At 35.3% G+C, this 22874-nt stretch overlaps 1 protein-coding gene across 1 annotated transcript in view; it reads right to left on the bottom strand.

The window, feature by feature from the left end:
• The window catches only part of LOC132545168 (la-related protein 1B-like), a 34760-nt gene extending 13110 nt beyond the window's left edge, over nucleotides 1-21650 (bottom strand). The window contains exons 1-9 of the mRNA XM_060208844.1: nucleotides 20669-21650; nucleotides 12464-12540; nucleotides 11379-11432; nucleotides 10967-11147; nucleotides 10609-10767; nucleotides 3453-3626; nucleotides 3037-3187; nucleotides 2499-2643; nucleotides 1543-1738 (exon numbers count right to left, since the gene is read on the bottom strand). Coding sequence (XP_060064827.1) covers nucleotides 1543-1738; nucleotides 2499-2643; nucleotides 3037-3187; nucleotides 3453-3626; nucleotides 10609-10767; nucleotides 10967-11147; nucleotides 11379-11432; nucleotides 12464-12540; nucleotides 20669-21059 — 1528 coding nt within the window. The 5' untranslated portion in view covers nucleotides 21060-21650. The remainder of the gene's footprint in view (nucleotides 1-1542; nucleotides 1739-2498; nucleotides 2644-3036; nucleotides 3188-3452; nucleotides 3627-10608; nucleotides 10768-10966; nucleotides 11148-11378; nucleotides 11433-12463; nucleotides 12541-20668) is intronic.
• Nucleotides 21651-22874: the final 1224 nt, after the last annotated feature.

Here is a 22874-nt window from a genome sequence, read left to right as displayed (position 1 = left end):
TAAAAATAGAAGGAGAGCTTACTGATGCTATTAACTCTATCTATGGAGAGAAGGATGATGATGCATGTGATGACTTCATATCTGAAGAACTAAATTGGAGATTAGTTGACGAGTTTTCAAGAGATTAAGTGGAATAAATAAGATATTGTTTATCACTGTTTTCTTATTTCATGGTACATGCTCTTAGCTGAAAAACGCTGAGGGATTAATGGGTCCTTCATCTGTCTGTCTGCATGTCAGTTGTCTGTCCATCAGTCAAAAAATCTTGCATTTTTTTTTCGGTCAGACGAAATCTGGTTCGGTCCTATGTAGCATACAATTTTGCCTGACCGAATGTCCTATGGGCACCAAACACTTTTCGCGTACACTGGGGTGGATATTGTTGTTAGGAAGAAAGTCGGGACAGATCCTCACTACATGGGGCAGAGCATTATCCTGCTGGAATGTGAGGTTGTTTTGCTGCAATAATGGGACAACATGGGGTCGGAGATCTCATCTATATACCTAGCTGCAGTTAAATTACCCTCTACCACAACCAGTGGTGATTTAACTCCACATGAGATTCCTCCCCACACCATAACTATTCCACCCTAAAACATACCCGTCTCTACCATGCAGCAGTCAACAAAACATTCTCCACGACATTGGTAAACACCATGTCCAACGTCTGCTCGAAACACAGTGAACCTTGACTTGTCAGTAAACAAGACCTGCCTCCACTGCTTCAATGGGAATATTCTGGGGACATCTGCCACCAACCAAGCCATACAACGCTGGCAATAAGCAGCAGTAAGGGGCAGACCTACAAACAGGTGACATGCCCACAGATAAATTTCCTGCAATCGTTACCCTACAGTTTTAGGACGGTTATGGGCACCAATGGTATGAAGGGCAGATTCAATGGTAGTAAGGTGCTGATTGCAGAAATGCGCGAGACAAATAAACCTGTCATGACGTTGTGACGTCAGGCGCATACGCCCAAACCTAGGTCTGTCAGCAACCTGCCAAGTTTCCCTAAGACGTCAAACAAGATGTTTTATAGTGCAAATATGGACACCAAAATGTCTGGCAACCTGAATTTGCCTTTGACCTTGCGTAATCATTACAATGGCCTGACCCCTCTTAACTTCCATCAGCTGTGCCATTGTTTAATGCTTTCAGAAATTAATCAAAATATCCTAAAACGATGTGTCTCTATGAAGGCTACCTAATGGTATGTTAAGCAGTGTAACTTAATGTCACAACACTGCTGAGCATGAGATTTTCCCGTTTCATGCTTTCCCCTGAATACATTGTCACACAATACAATAATGCAACATTCGATACAGAACAACATGCACTGTAACCTAGAGTGTTGCTTGACCGATTTTCACGCATTCACAAGATACTGCTAATAATGTCACCCTGTGTTTCTTTATCCCGTGAGTATAGATATATTTTTCTCTGTGAACATCTGGTATAAAGATTTCATTCTAAATATCTCAATACCCTGATTCTCTTCACCATTAGGATGTCATTTCTTAAAAATGGATCTAAACCTACTATTATATAGACTAGGTAGATTTGAGGGTACAGTGTAGGCCTGGCCAGGGACAAATTCTGGCACATCTGCATGCAGAGTCGAGGATACACTTAGATCAAGTGGTGGCCCTTCCAGAGGCCATTTTTCAGGGTTTACACGACATCGCATCTTTAAACTATCCTCTGAAATCTCCACAGCAGTACTGTCAGCAACAGACTGAAACAGACAAATACATACATCACTCTCCAACAGCCAGTATGTATGTATGAAATTTAACATTTCCTCTCCCTTGCCCGTAATATCAGAATTGGGACAAAATTTATATTTCTGATACAACACAGACAAATAAAATTCCTTTAGTGAAGCTAGATGTATGAACAGGCTATTAAATTTGGCAATATTTAAACACTTTACAGAGAGCGTGAAATATATAAAATACACATCATACCACATAGAATTAAATCTCTTTTACAGATAGCTAGGCTTATTTTCATTTATAGAAATGCATACAGGTAGACAAACAATTTTTTACAGGTAGAAATTATCACTAACCAAAGCAGAGCTTGGCATTATAATAATATGAAGTAAACATTTATTTGGAACGGAATGTGATATGAACAAAGGACAGATTCAAGTGACCCTCATATACCCCACTCCTCTTCCCCCTTAAAATGATGGAGACATGAAAAGCTGAATTAACAATGTCATAGGGTTATCACAATCACATCAGACACATAACAATGTCACACATATTCAAAAATTGTTTTTTGCAACCTTTCAAAATGTGTTTCCTTTACCAAGATAAATTATCAAAGAGTTTAAATGACCCGAGTCTTGATGACAGACCATTTTACATCCAATAGATAAAAGTATTCAAAAGTTTAAGTGACAACTTTAATCCAATCACCTACTTGCAGTTTTCAATCACTGTTTGTGCTGAAGATAAACATATTTTTAAATCATTTGACACACTTACATCAATTATGACCTGAATATCTCGGGTCAGATTCTGCACTCGATGAAAACCTGCTATGAGGCTGATAGGGAGCCATCCTTCTGTAGACATTCGTCGTCGCAAGAAGAAATCCTTCTGTAAATTTTCTTCACTGAAGTAATACTCTCTGAAACAAGACATGATAACTGATTACATTAAGTCAAGAACATTTCAAAACACACAACTTTCTGTGGTCAAGAACAAAGCAAAAACATCATTGCTTAAGTAGTGATGCAAGACATGATGACTTACTGTATATCCATGCCATAATCAACAAAAAACACATTTTGTTCATGAGAGCAATAATTTTCGTAATTTCGAGCAAAGTCTTGAGGTTGAGGAATGTGTGATAGTTGAAGCAACTGAGGTTAAATAACAAGGAATATGTAAGGACAAAGACAGAACCAAACTTTGACATAAAGGGAGTATTCCAGTAATAATGGTTCCAGGAAGTTGGAATTTCCTGTTTATCTATCATTACTTGATTATGCTGTGATAATCTTAAAACCATTACACTTACATCTGTTTCTTTATGAAATCCTTGAGAGTGCTGTCATCGACATAAGGAGTGTTGAAATAGACTGTGCCAAAACCTGCAGCTGGGCTCACAACACTGGGCTGTGGTTGATCTACATAATACTGTTCATCGTAGAAGTATTTAAAGTCCTGACCTGTAACACACAACAAATATTTCTATTAGCTAGACAAAATCCCTGGTGATATTTACACTTCCTGGTGTGTTACCACTAGTGATATGTACACTTCCTGGTGTGTTACCACTGGTGATATGTACACTACCTGGTGTGTTACCACTGGTGATATGTACACTACCTGGTGTGTTACCACTGGTGATATGTACACTACCTGGTGTGTTACCACTGGTGATATGTACACTACCCGGTATGTTACCACTGGTGATATATACAGATTTCATACCTGTGAAGTTTTCCACATTAGGCTCTACACCCCTACTCCTGCCTCCTCCACGCCCTCTGCCTCTACCCCTTCCTCCTCGTCCTCCCCTCCGGTTAAAGTTCCCGTAGCCCCCTCGACTATCACGTGGACTCAGGGGCCTCATGTCATCCCGCCAGTTTTTAGAATGATCAGCTCCTGTAAACCAAAAAGTTGACTGTTTACATTCAAAGTGCCACTGACATCTTTAAATTTGGGTTCATGTCTGATGGTATACATACCCATGTAAAATTACGCCAATATTGCAATGACAACAACCTTACAACACTACACTGACAGTGACCTTACAACATTACACTGACAGAGACATTACAACACTATACTGACAGTGACCTTACAACATTACACTAACAGTGACCTTACAACATTACACTGACAGAGACATTACAACACTATACTGACAGTGACCTTACAACATTACACTGACAGTGACCTTACAACATTACACTAACAGTGACCTTATAGCATAACAGTGACTGATCTTGTGGCATTACACTAACAGTGACCATATCAAATTACACTTAGTGACTTTACCTCATTATATACTTACAGAGGCCTCAATATTACACTGACAGTGACCTTACAATTACACTGAAACAGACCTTTCAACCTTACACTGATGTGAAAAAAAAGTTTCATTTGACACACAGTCTAAAAAAAAACACACAAAGGTAGCAAAGTTAGGAAAATGATGTTACACTCTATCTACCAAAGAATCTAAAGTGAGCAGTTCCTTTCCAGAAAACTCACCAGGTCTACAGATACTAGTTTAATTACTTTTAACTGAAAAGCAAGATAATCTGAAACTAGTTAACAAACCTAAAACATATAATAGACACTAATTAGACTACCTGTACAGAACACCTTGATGATTTAGAGAAACCAGTTTAAAGTACTTATACAGAAATCTTTGTTCATCTAGAGAAACCAGTAAAATTTTCTGACATTGAGAATGTTACAATATTTAATGAAAAAAACAAAGCCACACTCATATGTGAAGCATCAATAACATCTGATGTCAGCCAATTAAGAGCCATTAGAAACGCTTGCCCTTACATTCTCTATGGTGTAGGTGAGCAGTGGTGATTTATCACTGCCTGTGAAATGCATGTATTGATTTTTGTTATCCCTAAGGCTCTCACTACAGCTGACAGTACATACTTCAGTATACAACTGCTCTTATCATATCTAAATTGAACAGAACATGCAGATATTCTTGTACTGTTTACTATACAATAAATTTTAAGACTTCACAGGAATACAAGAAACAGTTTTGTAGCATGTAATATGTAGATTGTTCCATCCTATTAGGAGCAACACATCCAATACAGATACCCTTAATTTACATCTTAAGACAAGTGTAATCATTCTCTATGCCAACACAAATGTCTGAAAGGGTTTGTGCCTGTCTCCTATGTATGATATCAAAAAGGGTCGGTTTGTGCACCTCTCCGATGTGTGACGTCAGAAAACATCTGCGTGTCCCTTTCCTTTGTGTGATGTCAGAAGGGCCTGTATGTGGCTATTTCATGTGTCAATTTCAGAAAGGGCTTGTATGAACCCTTCTTTTGTGTGTGAAGTCAGAAAAGGTCTGTATGTGAAGATTTCCTGTGTAATATCCAAAAAAGACCTGTATGTGTTGTCCCCTTCTGTGTGTTATGTTGTAATGTAAGGTGTTTTTTTTAACAGCGATTAGATAATGACATAAAGCACATGTCAACTCCTAACCCAAGTGCACATTGGGCTTGTTTCCTTAAAGTGTGTATATATTATATATATATACACACACCCTGTATATGACACTATTATATTTAAACTTAATTATTACAAATGAATGCAGAATACCAATATATTGAATAAATGGTTATATTAATGCACTTGACAGTTAAAAGTGAACTGTGAAGCTTGTAGAAATTATTTGTAAACATTGACCACTGAGAAATATATTGTTCCAGTATTCCCATCTGTCATCATATCTCATTATCTCTCAGAGAAATCTCTGATTTCTCAATAATTTGAAATCAATCACTCAGTACCTCTCTTAGTAATCTATCATTTTATTCTGTTCACCAGATAACTCTTATTCTCCCTTTCAGAAATCTCTTGTTTTCACTCCAAGATATTTCTTATTATCTCCTCCCTTGATATCTTAAGTCTCTTTCAGAAATCTCTTATTCTCTCTCCAATGGATACCTTAAGTCTCTTTCAGAACTCCTCTCTCTCTTCCTGATTTCTCTTATTATGTCCCTAAGAAATCTCTTATTCTTACTCTCAAATAGTTTAAGACTTGCAGATATGTGTTACTCTCTCCTACATATCTCTTATTCTCTCAAAGAAATATCCTCTCTTCTATAAATATCAGATCTCCAAAAATTTTTTTCTTTTAGAAATATCTTCTCTGTCCTAGATATATCCTATCTCCAAAACAATACCTTCTTTCTTTTAGAAATATCTTATTCTCTCCTAGAAATATATCTCCAAAAAAATTTTCTTTTAGAAATATCTTCTCTGTCCTAGATATATCCTATCTCCAAAACAATATCTTCTTTCTGTAAGAAATATCTTATTCTTTCCTAGAAATGTCCCCTTTGCACTAAATATCTTGTTCCCATACTCTGAATCTCTAATTCCATTCACCAGATATTTCTTTATCTCCCCGAGATATCTGCCTTTGACTATCATTGTCTAGTTCAGAAATCTCATTACCTTTGTAGAAAATAAAGGATCATGATGTGTATAGTCAATTTTATGTACACAAATCACAACCTGGAAGTCTGTTTAACACTTATTAACTTTAGTATATAAATGTGAAGGTGTATATGCATTATGACCTATCCTGAGGTCAAGTCAAGTTAGGACAGCCGAGAGTGGGTCGTTGTCACGGACACTGTTCACTAATAAAACCTGCTATCTGCAGGCAAATGAACACCACAGGTATCACTACTTCCCTGTACAGTTGACATTCAAGTGTGATGCCTGCATTAGCCTAACACACCAAAAGTCCTTATGGCAAGTTATTCCTAATTTGTTCATCTGAAGAATATCAGAAGAGTACCTACTAACCATAGTGGTACTTCATCGATATATCACTAGGTCCTTCAAACGGTTGACCAGGTCTCTATCCTTATAAACATCTTACACAAAGATTTACCATGATAATGTATAGGCACAGTTAAAGTAAGGCATTAACTCTATCATCAGTTTAAATGCCCCATCACTTTTACAACCAATGCATGTGTCTGATGTCTGTATAACCTTTTCACTCTGACCTTTGTATATTAATAATTAGGTAAAAGGAGATGATAAGCCACCTTAGATATACATCTCATCTATAACACACAACATTGAGGAATCTCTGATGGAAGCTTGATCATGAGATGCTGACAATGTCTTTGACCAGCTGTGACATTAACACTATGTGTGACCTTATATGTAGATTTAACCTTCACTCTAGCTCTAAATCTGACCTTCACACTTGCTGGGTCATTATAGGTAGATTTGGCTCTAGCTGCAACCTAATAACAGGTATGACTTCAGATTGCCTGTGACCTATATATATATATATATATATATACACTATATATTTCATATCTATTGCCGATTGACCTTTACTCTAGTTGTGACTTAACATGTATCAGGTATGACCTGTACAATAGCTATGACTTTCAATATAAATAAATTTGACCTTCACTCTTATTGTGACCTTAAATGTAAATAGATTTGGCTACCATGAAATAAGAAAATATTGCATTGTTTTTTGCTATATAATCTTTTTCCCTACCAGATCATTTTATTTACAACCTTTGTGTGAAGGAATCATCGGCTGGACCACTGTCACTTCTATCCACATATTCACCACTGGACATTGGATAGTGACCTGACCAAGGTCGTCCAGCTCTTGTCCTGGTAACCACGCCAGCTCACTGGTTCGTGAATTTAAACAGTAAACACCAGTTCTCTGTCACCACACAAGCTCACTAAGCATAGAATGTCAGCAAATAAAAACTTCTAACCACGCCAGCTCACAAGTCAGATGGTTTAAAACACTGCTTACTAGTTTGGATTTGAATCACCACAAGAGCTTGTTAATAATCGATATGGATATTGTTAGAGTTCAGTCATTTTGATGGTGCTGGCACTTAAGTCCATGAATATCAACTAACAACATCAGTTCACTATCCTGTCAATTTCAATATTATGTGCTGCTAGTAACCAATCATGTCAGCTCACTAGTGCTTTTCAGTCAACAGCAATCTGCTTGCCTTCATAACAAGACCAGTTTACTATATGGTGGATTTTTATAAACAGATATCTGGCATCTGTTGAACAGTTCACTAGTCTGTGATTTTTAACTAAATCTCCAATTTTGAAACATGTTCCGGTTCACTGGTGCATAAACCAACAGAAATTCCAAGTCCTTGGTAACCATGCACCTCAGCCAATAGAAATACTGCAAGGATTTTGTTGCGGTTGCTAATCACAAAAAGATAAAAACATTTTCCATCCAGTAACATATGGGATGTATGACGTGTAATCCTTTCCTAAATAACCACAGATCCTGAACACTTGTAAGCTACTAGTTAAGCAGTTTCCTGAATGATTGCGGCATGGAGCTGTCATTCATAAACAAATGTACATGGTAGGTTCCATCACTGGTCACACCTGAATGCCTCTCACCTGGGCCCCAAGGTAACTACCAGAGTTGTGGCCTGGGGCACCAAGGCTTCCATCACGACCTAAATCTTACCAGACTAATGGTGTACTGCCTTTCATGCTAAAATAGCAAACAGGGCTGATACATGTATACTTAGCCCACATATTGTAATGAACATCAAATGTGTATGAAACACTACATCCAATATAAATACACATAAAGACAACACATATGGAAATGAGCTTAAAATTACCTATCTTTAGCAGACTTAGGGAGTATAAAAACCTTAAAAGGCAGAATCTCATTACCGCATAGCTTCTTATCATACGGGCTTCTAAACACGTGTTCCAGCATTGTCACAGCATACATTACGTAAGCTGGACAAGATACTATGTACAGTGACATATATTAATACCATGGTGATGAAAAAGAAATGGAAAATAGGCCTAATAAGTTCATTTGTTATAAATACAAAATGTGAATGAGAAGTGAACTGTTTCCAAACAGAGATTGAAAAGTATTAAATTTTGACAAATCATCTGAAACTGGTAATACTGACCTTGAGACACAAGTCATTTAAGGAATTCTCAATGTTTACTGATCCTTTCAATAATAATGACACTCTAATAATATCACTGCATTAGTTGCCATAGCCTATAAAGAGTAATGGTGACCTTGACCTTGGAATAAGAATCCTAAAACACAATGAGATCCAAGGTAATATCATGGTTGACCTCTGTGTAAAGTTTGTCACTAAAGTGATGTCAATGACTTAGTTGATGACTATAAAAATGTAATGGTGACTTTGACCTTGCCACCATGAAACTAGGTTAAGGGTTGTCAACAGTAAACCAAATGCTCTTTGGAATTTAATAATTCAGATTTACAACTTTTCTGTGGGGAACAAATCTATCTTAAGACTGATCTAACCAGTAGCAGGTAAACAATAATGCTATATAATTCAGTAAAAGTCAATGTTGTAATGTGTTGAAATCCATTCAGATCAATGAACAGGTGCTGCCAGCATATTCAATGGACATCATCCTTGCAGATATATTTCTCTACTCAGTGTTGTCTACCTAACCTTATAAGTTCAAAATTTAAATGTAAATTTCAGCAAACAAATCACCTGTATTGTTTCAATGTCTTAAGTGAAGTATGAATCATAGTTCAAATGATTAATTCAACAGAGCTAGAAAAGGGCGTGGATTTCTTCACCAGTGGAGTATGATTATTTTTAGAACATGCTGGAAGATCTAAAGGAATAAAAGGTATTGATTCAGTACATTTCAGAGAATCACAATCTCCTTTTTTAAGTGTTATCACCATAGCAACGCCTGGTATAAAAACATTCCTCACTACATTTTTTAAAACTAAGGATTAGGACTTGTAAAGAAAATAGCGTTAATAAATATCAGCCACTTTTACTTCAAAGGTTGCATCATAAATGGAAAGTACATTTATAAGATGACAAAAAGTTAGAAGACTGAAAATAACTTGATAAACACTGACATCTTTTTTCCCATCAAATTCACAGCTGTCAGCTTTTCATTGAAAAAGAAAAGGAAATCCTGCTTTGAGATGAAAGTTCTGTACACCACAATAGTGTCAAATCAAGCACAATAAAGAGTCTGACTTGCGTGTCCATAATAAATATTTGTAACACTCTGAAATCAAGACCAAGTCTTATTGATCTTTCCGAACAATCAAAAGAGAAATCAGATCAATATATGAACATTGCTAAATGTCTTCCATTTTGAAAAATAATATTTACAGAACTTTACCATCACTTCCAATTCAGAGGTTGTTTGTTACCTTCCTCCAAACTTGTACCCTAGCATGAACAATTCCATTAATAGGTTATTTTTATTAAATCCTCTCTAAACTCTGATATTCTTTTACCTCATGTACAATACCAAATGTTTCTCCTGAACCTGAGTTATGAAATTCCTCTAGAAAATCACCTGAATCCTGTTAAGTTAGATGGAAACAAAAGTCATGTTTCTCACATAACAAAGGTTTGTAGATGTGTGTCTAATGCTGACTTGATATATGATTATTGTACCTAACCTTTGTAGGTTGATACACGTCCCCCGACAATAAATATTAGATGTCCCTGTAACAGTGTGTGCTCTGGTGAGCATGCCCTCGATTCAGGACATCCCCAGGTCAACAAACTGTTAGATGAACCTGCAACCAAATGTGTAGTAGAAATTCTAAGTTGTGGATGAAATGTATAAAATAGTTATCCTTCCACGTATATTTGTGCTGAAGTGTGCTACTTACATGTATCTTAAGGTAAGGGAGATAGATTTTCACTTATATTACAGGTTAAAGGTCACATCAAAAAAATCATGAAGTAAACAAACTCATGTAAAGGGAGATAACTCCAACAGAGTTAAGTTTTTACACATGGTATGCAAGTTTTTCATGGTACTCATTGTGTTAAGGGTAAGACATGCTTACTGTTTTCTCCTCTGACTTCTTCCCTCTTGTCGCCTCCTTTGGCTGTCCTCTCCTGGGCTTTGCCGGATTCCCGACGTGGGGGTAGCCTCCCCTGACTTCGACTTCGTCTTCCAGATTTTGGAGGCTCTATGTCCAAAGGAACCCACTTCTGTTTTGACTCTGCAACAAAAATGTAACATTCTGTACAATATCTTGTAAGCTACTAAGCTGTACAACCAATTTTGAAAGACATACTGTAAAGGTAGAGGTGTTCTGAATAGACTGCCGATACTTCAGATTCATAAAGGACTTTTACAACAAAGATTTCAATATTAGTGAAAACTTGGCCATGAATATCAAACATGCAGCAACTGCTCACCTTTCTTTCCTTTCCTGTTCTTTGTTTTCTGTCCCTCTGCATTTTCTTTATTTTCTTTAGCAGAGTCATCTCCCCCTGAATCTACTTGTGTGGGTGGTGCCTGCTGGGTAGGAGGGGGCTGTTGTGCCTGTGGTAGGCCTGGCAGTGATTTCATTGGTACAGGTTTTTTTGTGCCAGGAGACTACAAAAATATTAAACATCATCAGTTATATGCATCTGTAAAATTGACATATTGTGACTTAATTTTCTTCTCAATTTCCATTGGTAATTCAATTCCTTTCAAAACAGTCCATTAAAGGTTGCATATTTATCTTACATATTATTTTTACAATAGTTATAAAACAGCCCGAGTCTTTATATCAACCGAGCGCTATCGTTTGTACAGAACATGAGGAGCAGTTGTCTTCCTAACCTCTGTGGTTTCATGGAGAGCTGGCCAGTTTTCATCACTTAATGGCAATGATTTCTGAAATGACAAGGACAGCATACCATTTATTACCAATCTTAATAACCCATTTAAATCTAAAATTTGACTTCTATCTTATATACTAGATGAAAACATGGTATTAAGCAGTAGTGTTCAGCTTCAATTACTTTCTGGCTTGTTATAGACTATGGATTGTAAAAGTAAATTATCCAAACACTATTAAGCAGAATGGGACCTACCTATATCAATCATAAAAGCCTAAAATTAGACCTGAATTATCAACATTGTTTTTTCCTTTTTACTTTACAACCTTTTACTGGTGTTTTAAATATATGGAGGAAAACCTCTTTGTGTTTAATTTCTCTTTTTATTGAATATGTATAAATATGTATATATGTAACTGCTAATGGTGCCATGTAAAGATGAAAATAATGAACATGAATCACAATGACATTTCAGTGATTTATAGTGAAAAGATGAAAAAAAAGGGGGGGGGGATTTTCTTTAAAATTTTGCTTATCTGTTGGGGAAAATGGCTTCCTCAAAGTCCATTACAACTTCCAATGTCTTCAGTTGTTGGGAAAAAATTTAAGAAATTGATAACACATATTGCAGACTGTAGGCATATGTGTCATGCTGCATCATAATTATACAATCCTTTTCTTCTCAGTAATACCCAAACAATACTTGTCTGTACACTGAATTTCTGCCGCCATCATGCATTCTTGTTTTCACAAAATGAACTGCATCATTTTCAAATAATCTTTATTATGTAATGTTATATTATCTGCCCTAAAATTTGAGAGGGCTTTCCCGAACCAAAAAGGTGGTCAACTTGGACATTGGAAATTGACTGTGAATATTGTGATAGCATAGAAATATAAATGGAAGTATAACAGTATAAATAATAACAAAATTCCTGTTCTTCTGTGATGTCCCTTTTGTGTTTCTGGGTTAATGGGCCTTACTAGTTGTGTAACACTACAGGTAAAATTTCCATTTCAATTTAAGGTTAACAAGGCTTACATGTGTTAATGATGCTTAACTGTATCCAGGTTACTGGGACTTACCTGTGTGGTTACTCGTGGTTTAATAGTCTCAGTAGGTTCTGCTGTTACATTGACAGATTTGGACTCCAAGGACACAACTGGAAATATAAATACAGTTAGGATTTTAGTGATTAAAACTCTGTATAAAATCTTTACCTACCTCTACTTAATTGTGAAATGTACATATACATGTATATTCTTTTTCTTTTTTGAAGAACTAAATAGGTACCTCATTATATTTATGTAATCTTCATAAGTTACTCACAACTTACATCATAAACGACACATTAAAATATGTAGAGCTTGTGTTGTGGACAACAAAATTTAACTTGCAGAGCTCATATTGTAGATAGCACATTTTAACTTGCAGAGCTTACATTGAAGACAACACATTTTCATATGTAGAGCTTATATTGTAAAACATTAAAATATGTAGAGCTTATGTTGTGGACAACAAATTTTAACTTGCAGAGCTTATAATGTAGATAGCACATTTAAACTTGCAGAGCTTATATTGTAGACAGCACATTTCAATATGTAGAGCTTATATTGTAAATAGCACATTTTAACTTGCAGAGCTTATATTGTAGACAGCACATTAAAATATGTAGAGCTTATATTGTAGACAGCACATTTCAATATGTAGAGCTTATATTGTAAATAGCACATTTTAACTTGCAGAGCTCATATTGTAGATAGCACATTAGAATATGTAGAGCTCATATTGTAGACAAACATTTTAATATGTGGAACTCATATTGTAGACAAACATTTTAATATGTGGAGCTCATATTGTAAATAGCACATTTTAACTTGCAGAGCTTATATCGTAGACAACACATTAAAATATGTAGAGCTTATGGTGAAAATAGAACATTTTAATATGTAGAGCTTATATTGCAGACAACACCTTATTTTAAGGTTAAACAATAAACATCCTATAGCGATACCAGGGATGAAATCAGTTATAGCTGATCCTTGTGCTAAACAAGGTTCAAGTATTTTGATGATCACTTGTTCTTAATGCCCTGTTGTAATTAGATCATCAGTATTATGTTTGTAAAAAGATAATTAATTTTTCCTCGTAGCGTTTGACAACATCAATATTATTGTTTGCTAAAGATGTCACAATGACATGGTAATGTCGCACAACATCAGTGGTGACAAATAAACAGTCCACCTGAAGATGCCAAAGATGGCAAAAACTCCTTATGGACAATACTGTATTTGTGTTATTCTATCATACATGAACAAACATCAAAACAAGAAATATCAAGACAAATAATTGGTTTCACTAAAGTTTCTGCGTCTCAGACAATTACTTGATTACTTTCTTACTTAAAATATATATACATAAATTGTAACGAGTGATGAAAGGGGAGATGATAAATGTAATGTAAAAAGGTTGCCCCTCTTGACTCTTAAGCTTCTTCTCAAGGTTGCCAGAATTTTTCTTAAACAATCTTTAATCACAAAAGTATAACTGATCTCACTATTATGATATTAAAAATTAGGTCAATGTCATTTGATCGACCACAGCATTCTTATAACAGCCAGGTAACTACTAACATAATGTAAATACCCTTAGGCAACTCCTAAACTGAGCTATAGGAGCATGCGGTCAAAAATAGTGAATATAATATGAGTGCTGTTTAGCCCGCGGTAAAAAAATTGAACATTATATTTTAATAAATTATTTTCCGTTTAATGGGTGATCATGAGCTGTTAAAAGTACTTAAACTGGAATACAAGTGTCAACATATGTACTGTCTAAATGTATTCATGATACTAAATTATATACAGAAACACATGAAAATGTGCAGCACATCTATATTTATAACATCTGCTCACGATATTTCTAAATTACATCTTTATGTATATAACATGTACTGTTAGAATGCAGTCATTTAAAATGCTCAATGACAATTGACTGTAGACATGACATTCCAAAACTTGAACTTAACAAAGGATGATTAAGTATGATATCTCTAATTACTATTGTATTTGTAGGAATGACATATGACTTTCCTTAAACTGACTGACTTGTCATGAAGGATTCCTACAACAATACACCTGAGTCTACCTGGTACAGGTATACAATCATACACATGTCCTGTAATTTACAAGGTCACACAATCGCATAACAAATTATCAGTATATGTAACAAACTGACCTTTGTAAAAACCAGCAGTTCTGGGAGCATTATCAAGCCAACTAAATTGCATCACAACGTAACAGAAACTTGACAGAAAGTGTTCTATAGCAACCTGTAACATCTGTATGTCTCGTGCAAGTTTCCTTCGCCATATGTGTACCTGTCAATTTTATCCATCACCACTACTGACTTGTCATCATTGACCCAAAGAGCAAGTAGAACACCTGTCACAGCATTTTACCGATACATGACATGCCCACACAACATTTTACATCAACTCACCATCCGACACAACAGATGTATAAGTACACAGTGATGCTTATATCACTTATAAACATGCAAGTCTAGTCCTAAAGATACGAAACTAACAAAATCAAAAAGGAATGCTAGCTTTATGGGCTCATTTCCTGTCCTGTTTTTGACAGGCGGTCCAAAAATTACATAAAAACCAACTAAGGCATTTAATGTCCGTTAATCAGTCACAAACATGGTACAACTGTTTTTCCTGACAAGCAAAAACAAGAGATCACACAGCGATCTTTGTGCCAATCATCATTTGATCTTTATTTATCTTTTGAATGTGGGATCTTTTCTTTTCTTTACACTTCTCTCCTCTGTCTTCGATCTGTGAAATTTGGAAATCTCTCTTAAGAAATGTTTGACAGCCAAATCCAAAATGGTCATCTGTCGGCTATTTTGTTCTGTCTCAACTTAAAGGGGCCCAACCAGGGACCAAGGTAAATTCTGTAGGAAATTCCAGAGGTATCCAGTACTTCACAAGAAAGAGCGATAACAATCTTTCAATGTCAAAATCCAAGATGACCTCCTATTAGCAATTTTGATTTTAGGGTTATCAAAAAAATGGAACAATGCACCACAAGGGACCAATGCAAACCTATGAAATTTAAGAAGATCAATCCACTCCTTCTCCAGAAGTAGCAATAACAAACTATTACTGTCAAAATCCAAAATGGTTATCCGTCAGCCATCTTGTTTTTCTATAACTAGGGACCAAGGCAAACCCACATATTAAATTTGAAAATCCATCTAGTGTTTCCACAGATAAGGCTATAACAAAAATTGTTTAAGGGTGAAAAATAGACGATTTGATTAGCTCACCATCAACAAATGAAAAAAAAAAAAAAAGACTGAGATGCCTCATTACACGTAAGAAAGTGATCACACAAAATTTTGACTATGCAAGTCAATTTATATAATGTTGTTAGGCTTTTCATAAAATTTACCACTAGCTTGTGGCCCAACATCAGTGTCTGTTACATTGTTTTAGTGGTGAAGGTTCAAGGTACATGGTTCCATGGTCCCTTCCAATGTGTCTCTAAGGAAGCTGAGAGACAGACTCCTACAGACCCGTCTGTGTCGACATGGCACTTTAGCCTTGTTAGTTTGGGTGATTTGTTAAGGGCCTCCTGTATGTTATTCACTGAGGTAGCAAACAGCTACAAGAAGGCACTGCCTCAAAATGACCTTGGCTGTTCACAGGACAATACACTCAGCATAAAGAGCAAACTGTTTACTGAAGCAATGAATAATAATCCTCAATGAAGCTTTATTTATAAAAAGTTGGTTTGATCACCTGCCTTAAGTTATCAGCCTGATCCAACTGAATTGTGTCATGTTGGGGTGACAAATATGTCAAGTATCGGAATAGATGTACTGGTGACTGACCTAACATTTATATGGCACTCCCTTTTCTGACTTGTATTATTCAACGGACAATTTACATGTTCAGACAGAAGACATTTGTACATTAAGCTCTCATATAATATTGACTATGCATAGATACAGTGGTCCCTCCATGATATGACCATCCAAGGAACTGACATCAACAGGCCTCGAATTTAACGTGTTTTACTCGCGATTTGTGAGTGGAAATCCAAGAATTGCAAGTAAGAAAAATATGCACTTGCTTCTTTAACGAGTGGATTTATCAGATGCAAACTGTAAAAATTACATAACAAAAAAATAAAGATGTGCAATTTGTGGAAAAATTTACCTCAACTGAAGCCTGTGTTCATCATAAAATTGTAACATGCCAAAGCTGAAAATGAAAGTCACACACACCATTCCGAGCACCCCTTGTACATGCACGAAAAAGTTTGAAACCTGGATGACCCAGATTGATGTTACAAGCGTGTCTGAGTTAGATTGGTGTTGTTAACCATGGCAGAAAATTTGTCCACTTCAAAAATTACATCTTTTTTCAAAAGAAAAAATAGTAGTTCTGCCGATGAAGTGATTACTGACAAAAAAAGCAAGAATGATACATCACTGGTACAGCCCAAATGCAATTCTGTGAAGGCATTGGCCAAAACAGTTGCTAAATGGGAAAAAGAACTCAACATAAACCTAGGTAAACACATGACCACCGACAATTCACAAAATTAACTTGTTGAGTTTCATTTTTCAAAGTGTTTAGTAGTCAGCATTTTCAGTTGACTTTGAGTTAAAATCATTTTCAGAAATTGTCAATTGGTTATTGATTCATCATCAATGTCCACTGGGACTGTCATATCATTGTTGAATATTTCTTGAAATATTGACATTTAATTTGAACTTACATGTATTTGTACATGACTCAAATTTACTGACTGAAAGTTGCTTGTTTCTTGTTGTCAATAAATTTAATAATTTAATAATACACATGATCAATCGCCAAAAAAACATTATTTGAAGATTTACTGTAATAACAAGTAAAAAGTCATTTTAGCAAGTAAGAATTTAAGGCACTTGCTGTTTTTAGCAAGTGAAAAAAAAAAGGATAAATTCGAGGCCTGATCAAGGCGTCTCATGAAAGTGGTGGTCTTTCATATACATGAATAGCCTTGCCAAAAATGCATTTGGATGAATATTACCAAAATGCACAATGCAAAGTTTTATTTGAATGTTTCATAAAAGTGTCTTTGAGATTTAAGAATGAAGTGCAGTTGTCAAACAGCATGTTGACAGGTTGAATATACAATTTTTTTTTCCAGGGACACTCATTCCCGTTTCCTAGCAAAACTTTTCCCTGTGACATAAAGCCAAACAAACTTAAACCTCTGTACTTCCTGAGATATGATCAACGGACTTGGCACAAATTCCTAATATTACGGTGTCAAGGGCAACAACTCTTCAGGAAAAAAAAATAAACAAAATCCATTAAAATTATATCTTTATACATTACAGGCTGTAAATCTTACCTTCCTTTCATCATCATAAAGGAAAATGTTTAGTGAAACTGGCCTAGTATTGGGCAATGTTATCAACTTAGAATGAAGAAATCTATGACAAAACAAACAGACACTGTCTAGGTTGATCTGAGGATTTGCTTCCCTTGATATTAACATAAAATGTGTCTTTTTTTTCATTTGGTTTTTTAATCTCCACTCACAGCTTTTAGATTGCAATGGAAGCTTAAACACCTTACTTAGACATCAATGAAACCATGCCCATTTTCAAAGAGTATATTTAAGACCATCATGTGTTTTAATGAACAGAGGACAAGGAGAAACTCAGTAGTAGATAAGAGGCAGAATTCAATGTCATAAAATATTGGTCTGGGACAACCAGTTTTGAAAATTTAAAAGAAGGTGAAACACTATGATGCAGTAGATTTCACTTCATAAAATGATGTTGCATCCAGACCAATAAAGGAGCAGATAGTTCTGCTTTGAAAGATGGAGAAAATACAGCTGTTTATGTGGAGTTCCTGGATACAACAGAACACACAAGGCTGTTCATTTGGGAGTATATTTTCTTCTCAAGTACATCTTATTGTCAAATTCATGAGAAATTAATATCTATTTGAATAATATTTTGCCATGAATATTTGTAACTTAAATTTTAGTCCATCACATTAGTTTTATGCACAAAAATAATAAGCCAACATAACAGGACACCAATTTTGCAATGGACAAATTGTTTGGGTACTAATAGATGAAGATGTATTTTTTCTATATTGAAATTGAAGAAATAATGTTTATAAAAATTTAATCTCTTGACAATGAATTTATCCACAATTTGCAATTACGGTGTTTTGTGTTACATCCAATTCAGAATATGAGTCCATGTTACATCCAAGACAAATTTTGAAAAAACTTTCATATACCAGAAAATTTAAATGTTACACGTAACATCATGCAACGTTGTTTTAAATGGAGTATTGTCTGTGCACATTTTATCATCATAATAGTATATCTATTGGAAAGACGTATACAAAGATCTTAAATTGTGTTTGGAGTCCTGTGCGTCCTAGGAACATTTAGCGATTTATATGCAACATGCTTCTCATCTGTCATGGGTTAAATATATCAAAGTCTTTCTTGCATATTTTGGTTTTCTTGTGTTATATGAGGCTAAGAATGAAACATATCTGTCACATTTGAGAGTAATTCATCAGGACGTAATGATGGATGCTAAACCACAAATCTTGGCTAAAATTGGTCATATTAAAACACAATCATTTGTCGGTGGTCAATCTTCAACTGTCATTTTGAGGTAAAATATATCAAATATTCAATAACTTGTAATAACAGATTTGTTCCTGCTAAATTTTGTCATTTCAAACAACATTTTCAATGATTGACCTACAAATTCATCTAATGTCATGGACGTAACATTGGAATTGCATCATCGTCACTCCAGTATATAGGTCATCTTTTGCTTCATGGTAGTGCATATATAAAAATACACTTGTAATAAGAGATAAATCTTTTTTAGTCTCAATTGCAGGGATGTAACATTATGACATGATTTATTCAAGTGCTAAATGATTGAATTTCTTTACAACATGTTCAGAGGTTACATTTCTGAAAAAGTAATTACATCCATTGATCTGTTCAACCTTAATCCATTCACTCTGTCTCATAGCATTGAACAAAACAGTTAACATTTATTTATGCTTGTGAAAGCACTTCCCCTAGACTCAAGACACCACAAAATGGTGTGGTATTCATACCAAATAAGTCTTAAAACAGAAATAGTGATGTAAATATTTCGTAATATTACAAATTTTTTCCAGAGTTAAATCCTTGTTTGAGAAACTTTCAATCAATTGATGTTTCATTAAGCAAACAAGATTTGGAGAAGATGACGCTGAATTTCTCCTCATTAAAGAGATCATGCCAATACAAAATAAGATGAAGGGTAAAAGATCAGTATGAATTTGGTAAAAGGGGGATAACTATACTAAGACATTGGAAAAAAAATCTTATACAAGTTTCAGGATTTCTTCCGATATTTCACACCAGTTAGAATTGGGTAAAGTGACCAAATCTCCAATTTTAGTTTCCACATTTTCAGTTTATTAATTCATAATGACTCATGAAAGATTTTTAGCTAGTCTAGTCTGTTGAATGACTTGATCCTGTAATTCTACATTTCACAAGTAACACAATATTTTTCATTTTTTTTTTTCTCTTTTTTTTCAAACAGTTACTGGAAAAATGAAACATCTATTTGACATGATAAAGGTAACACCACTATTAAAATATGTACAAGACAATAAAAGACACACTACAAGTATATTCTTGGTATCATTGGTGAGTTTTTTGTCTGCAGTGCAAGATCACCAAAAATACAAACACATCACTAAATAGTTATTTATTAGAAGTAAGTTCCCTTTATTCCAGCAATCTTGCTGTATTATGTTAACGCTGGAGATTTTATTTCAACATATAAACATATACAAGTTGCCCTGGATATTGTCCAAATGGAATAGTTTTTGTTTCTTGATGTTTTGTCAACAGGAATTATATATGGTTCACCTATTTAAAGGCATATCATATCTTTCAGTTCATTCACAAATGATTATGACAGACTTTTTCAGGCTATACTTATCCTACAAATTTTAACTATCAACTGAACACTAATAAAAATAAACCCATGTGCTATAGTACATGATATCACTTAATATAGGTATAAAACATACTTACATAAATGTACAAACTACCTGTTTTTGTTTGATCAAAAAAGACCTGCAAGTCACCAAATGTCCTGTTGTCTTACCTGATCTTCTTGACACGGCAGGCAGGTGTTACATTTCACATACTGTGATAAATACATGTACTTACTTTCTTTCTTAATGGCTGGGGCTTGTACAGGTGCGACTGACACTGGAACTGGTGCTTTCACTACCGGTGCTACAGGCACTGGTTTGGGTGTTGGAACTGCCTGACTCTTTCCTTTGTTCCATGGATTGGTTTTTGGAATTGGTGCCTCAACGAAATTCTTCTTGTCAAATTTCTTGACCTTTGACTGAGATTTATCATCAGAGTCTTTTTTCCCCTCATTTGATTCTGGTGCCCCAGGATCTGAACAGTCTGGCGTGGGCGGCTGGGGTTGGGAAACATTTTTATCTGGGTTTTCTTCAGAAGACTTTCTTGTACTCTCCGTATTCTGCATTTCTGTAGAGTCTGATTGAAAATGTTCACTCCTCGTCGTGGTCCCAACGGCCGCAGCCATTGTTGAACAGCTGTTTATTACTCACGACCTCAATATACACGTCGTGACGTTCAAACACGTGCACAAATATATCTCAGCAATAACAGTTATAACTAATAATCTGACATCAGTGTCAGAAAAACAAGTTATCGAAAATGATGCAAATTTATTGGTAAACAACACCTCTAATAAATTGTCACGCCAGGCTGCAGCCTCGATTTAGATCATGACCATATGCAATAAGTCTGGTCCATTAGAACTAGAAAATTAGCACTGGCTTGTGTCAATTAACTTGGCAACCTACGAAAGGTTTCCTATATATACGGATTTATGACTGGCATATTGCATACACTACCTTCAAAACAATTAAATTGTTATCAATTGATCCACAGGTCAAACTGGCTCTTTCGTGACCCAGGCCACGTTGTCTGATACAGTCGATGTTTACGTGTGTTATGCCACCTCTTAACAATGTCGTCCGAAAATTAAGGTACTGCAAAAGTCTGCTGCACAACTGCAGACACTTAATGGAGGTAGTCTTGTGTTAGATATCAACGTTACCCTCTGGCTAACATGGCATGAGAAATCAGGCAATTTCTCAAAGAGCACATGTCGCCATTACCATAGAGGAAAGGACTGCGCATGTGTAACACTTGATCAACGTCATTTCAGAGCTCAATCTGTCTCACTTTATTCTTGCATCACATACTGTCACAAGATTTTGCTATTATAAGAACCAACGTATAAGCGTATCATTTGTGTCCCAAAAATTAATATTACAAGTTGTCGTATACTTTTAATATAAGCATTTCTCTCTTCATATGCAATAAGTTATGAAAATTATTTATAATACAAACAATTAAATGAAAGACTTGATAGGTAGAGATTTGAGTGCAGACGTACTGAGTATTTACATAATTTTAGTAGCAAATACAACATAAACAAGAATTCTGACCAGTTATGAGGCTAATATAGAAAGAAATGAGTAAAATAACTAACATACAATTTGTCTTCAAATACATTTTATTGCCAATATTAATTCGAAGGGATTAGGTAAAAATTATTCCAACTTATCAAAGCGGCATTTTCTGTCATACAATTTAGTATAACTACATGATATCGTGGATGAAATAGGTAATAACTTGAAGTAGACACATTTGTTGTATAAAAATGTAAACAGACACGAGTTAACATCATAAAGAAATGTTCCAAAATATACAACTACATTTGATGAAACTTTGTACCTTAATTGAACTCTAATTCATTCAAGTTGAATTTTAAGAAAGACCCACCCTTCATAGCCGGACACTAAAAAAATGAAGAAAAATAATGGTAACCTCCCATGGATGTCCACATGTGAAACTTGGATCTTTGACAAGATCCAATACATTTGTTCATCTACAGGTAATCAGTGTGTATTGAAACAGTTCTTTCTCCAAAACTGGTTTAAGGTAAGATGTTTAGTAGATAAACAATTAAAATGCAACGATTGTACCAATAGATCTAACGAGTTCCAGCTACCAACAGGTCTATGTAGTTCCAGCTACCAATAGATCTAACGAGTTCCAGCTACCAACAGGTCTATGTAGTTCCAGCTACCAACAGATCTAACGAGTTCCAGCTACCAATATATCTCACTAGTTCCAGCTACAAACAGATCTAATGAGTTCCAGCAACCAATAGATCCAATTAGTTCCAACTACCAATAGATCGCACTAGTTCCAGCTACCAACAGGTCTATCCAGTTTCAGCTACAAACAGACCTGACGAGTTCCAGCTACCAACAGATCTGACTAGTTCCCGCTACCAACAGGTCTATTTAGTTCCAGCTACCAA

Source organism: Ylistrum balloti, unplaced genomic scaffold, assembly GCF_031769215.1.
Source record: "Ylistrum balloti isolate Yb309-2 unplaced genomic scaffold, AGI_CSIRO_Ybal_v1 Utg369830, whole genome shotgun sequence".
Lineage (NCBI taxonomy): Eukaryota > Metazoa > Mollusca > Bivalvia > Pectinida > Pectinidae > Ylistrum > Ylistrum balloti.
The sequence above is the reverse complement of the archived record's forward strand: the minus strand, read 5'-3'. Positions and strand labels throughout refer to the sequence as shown.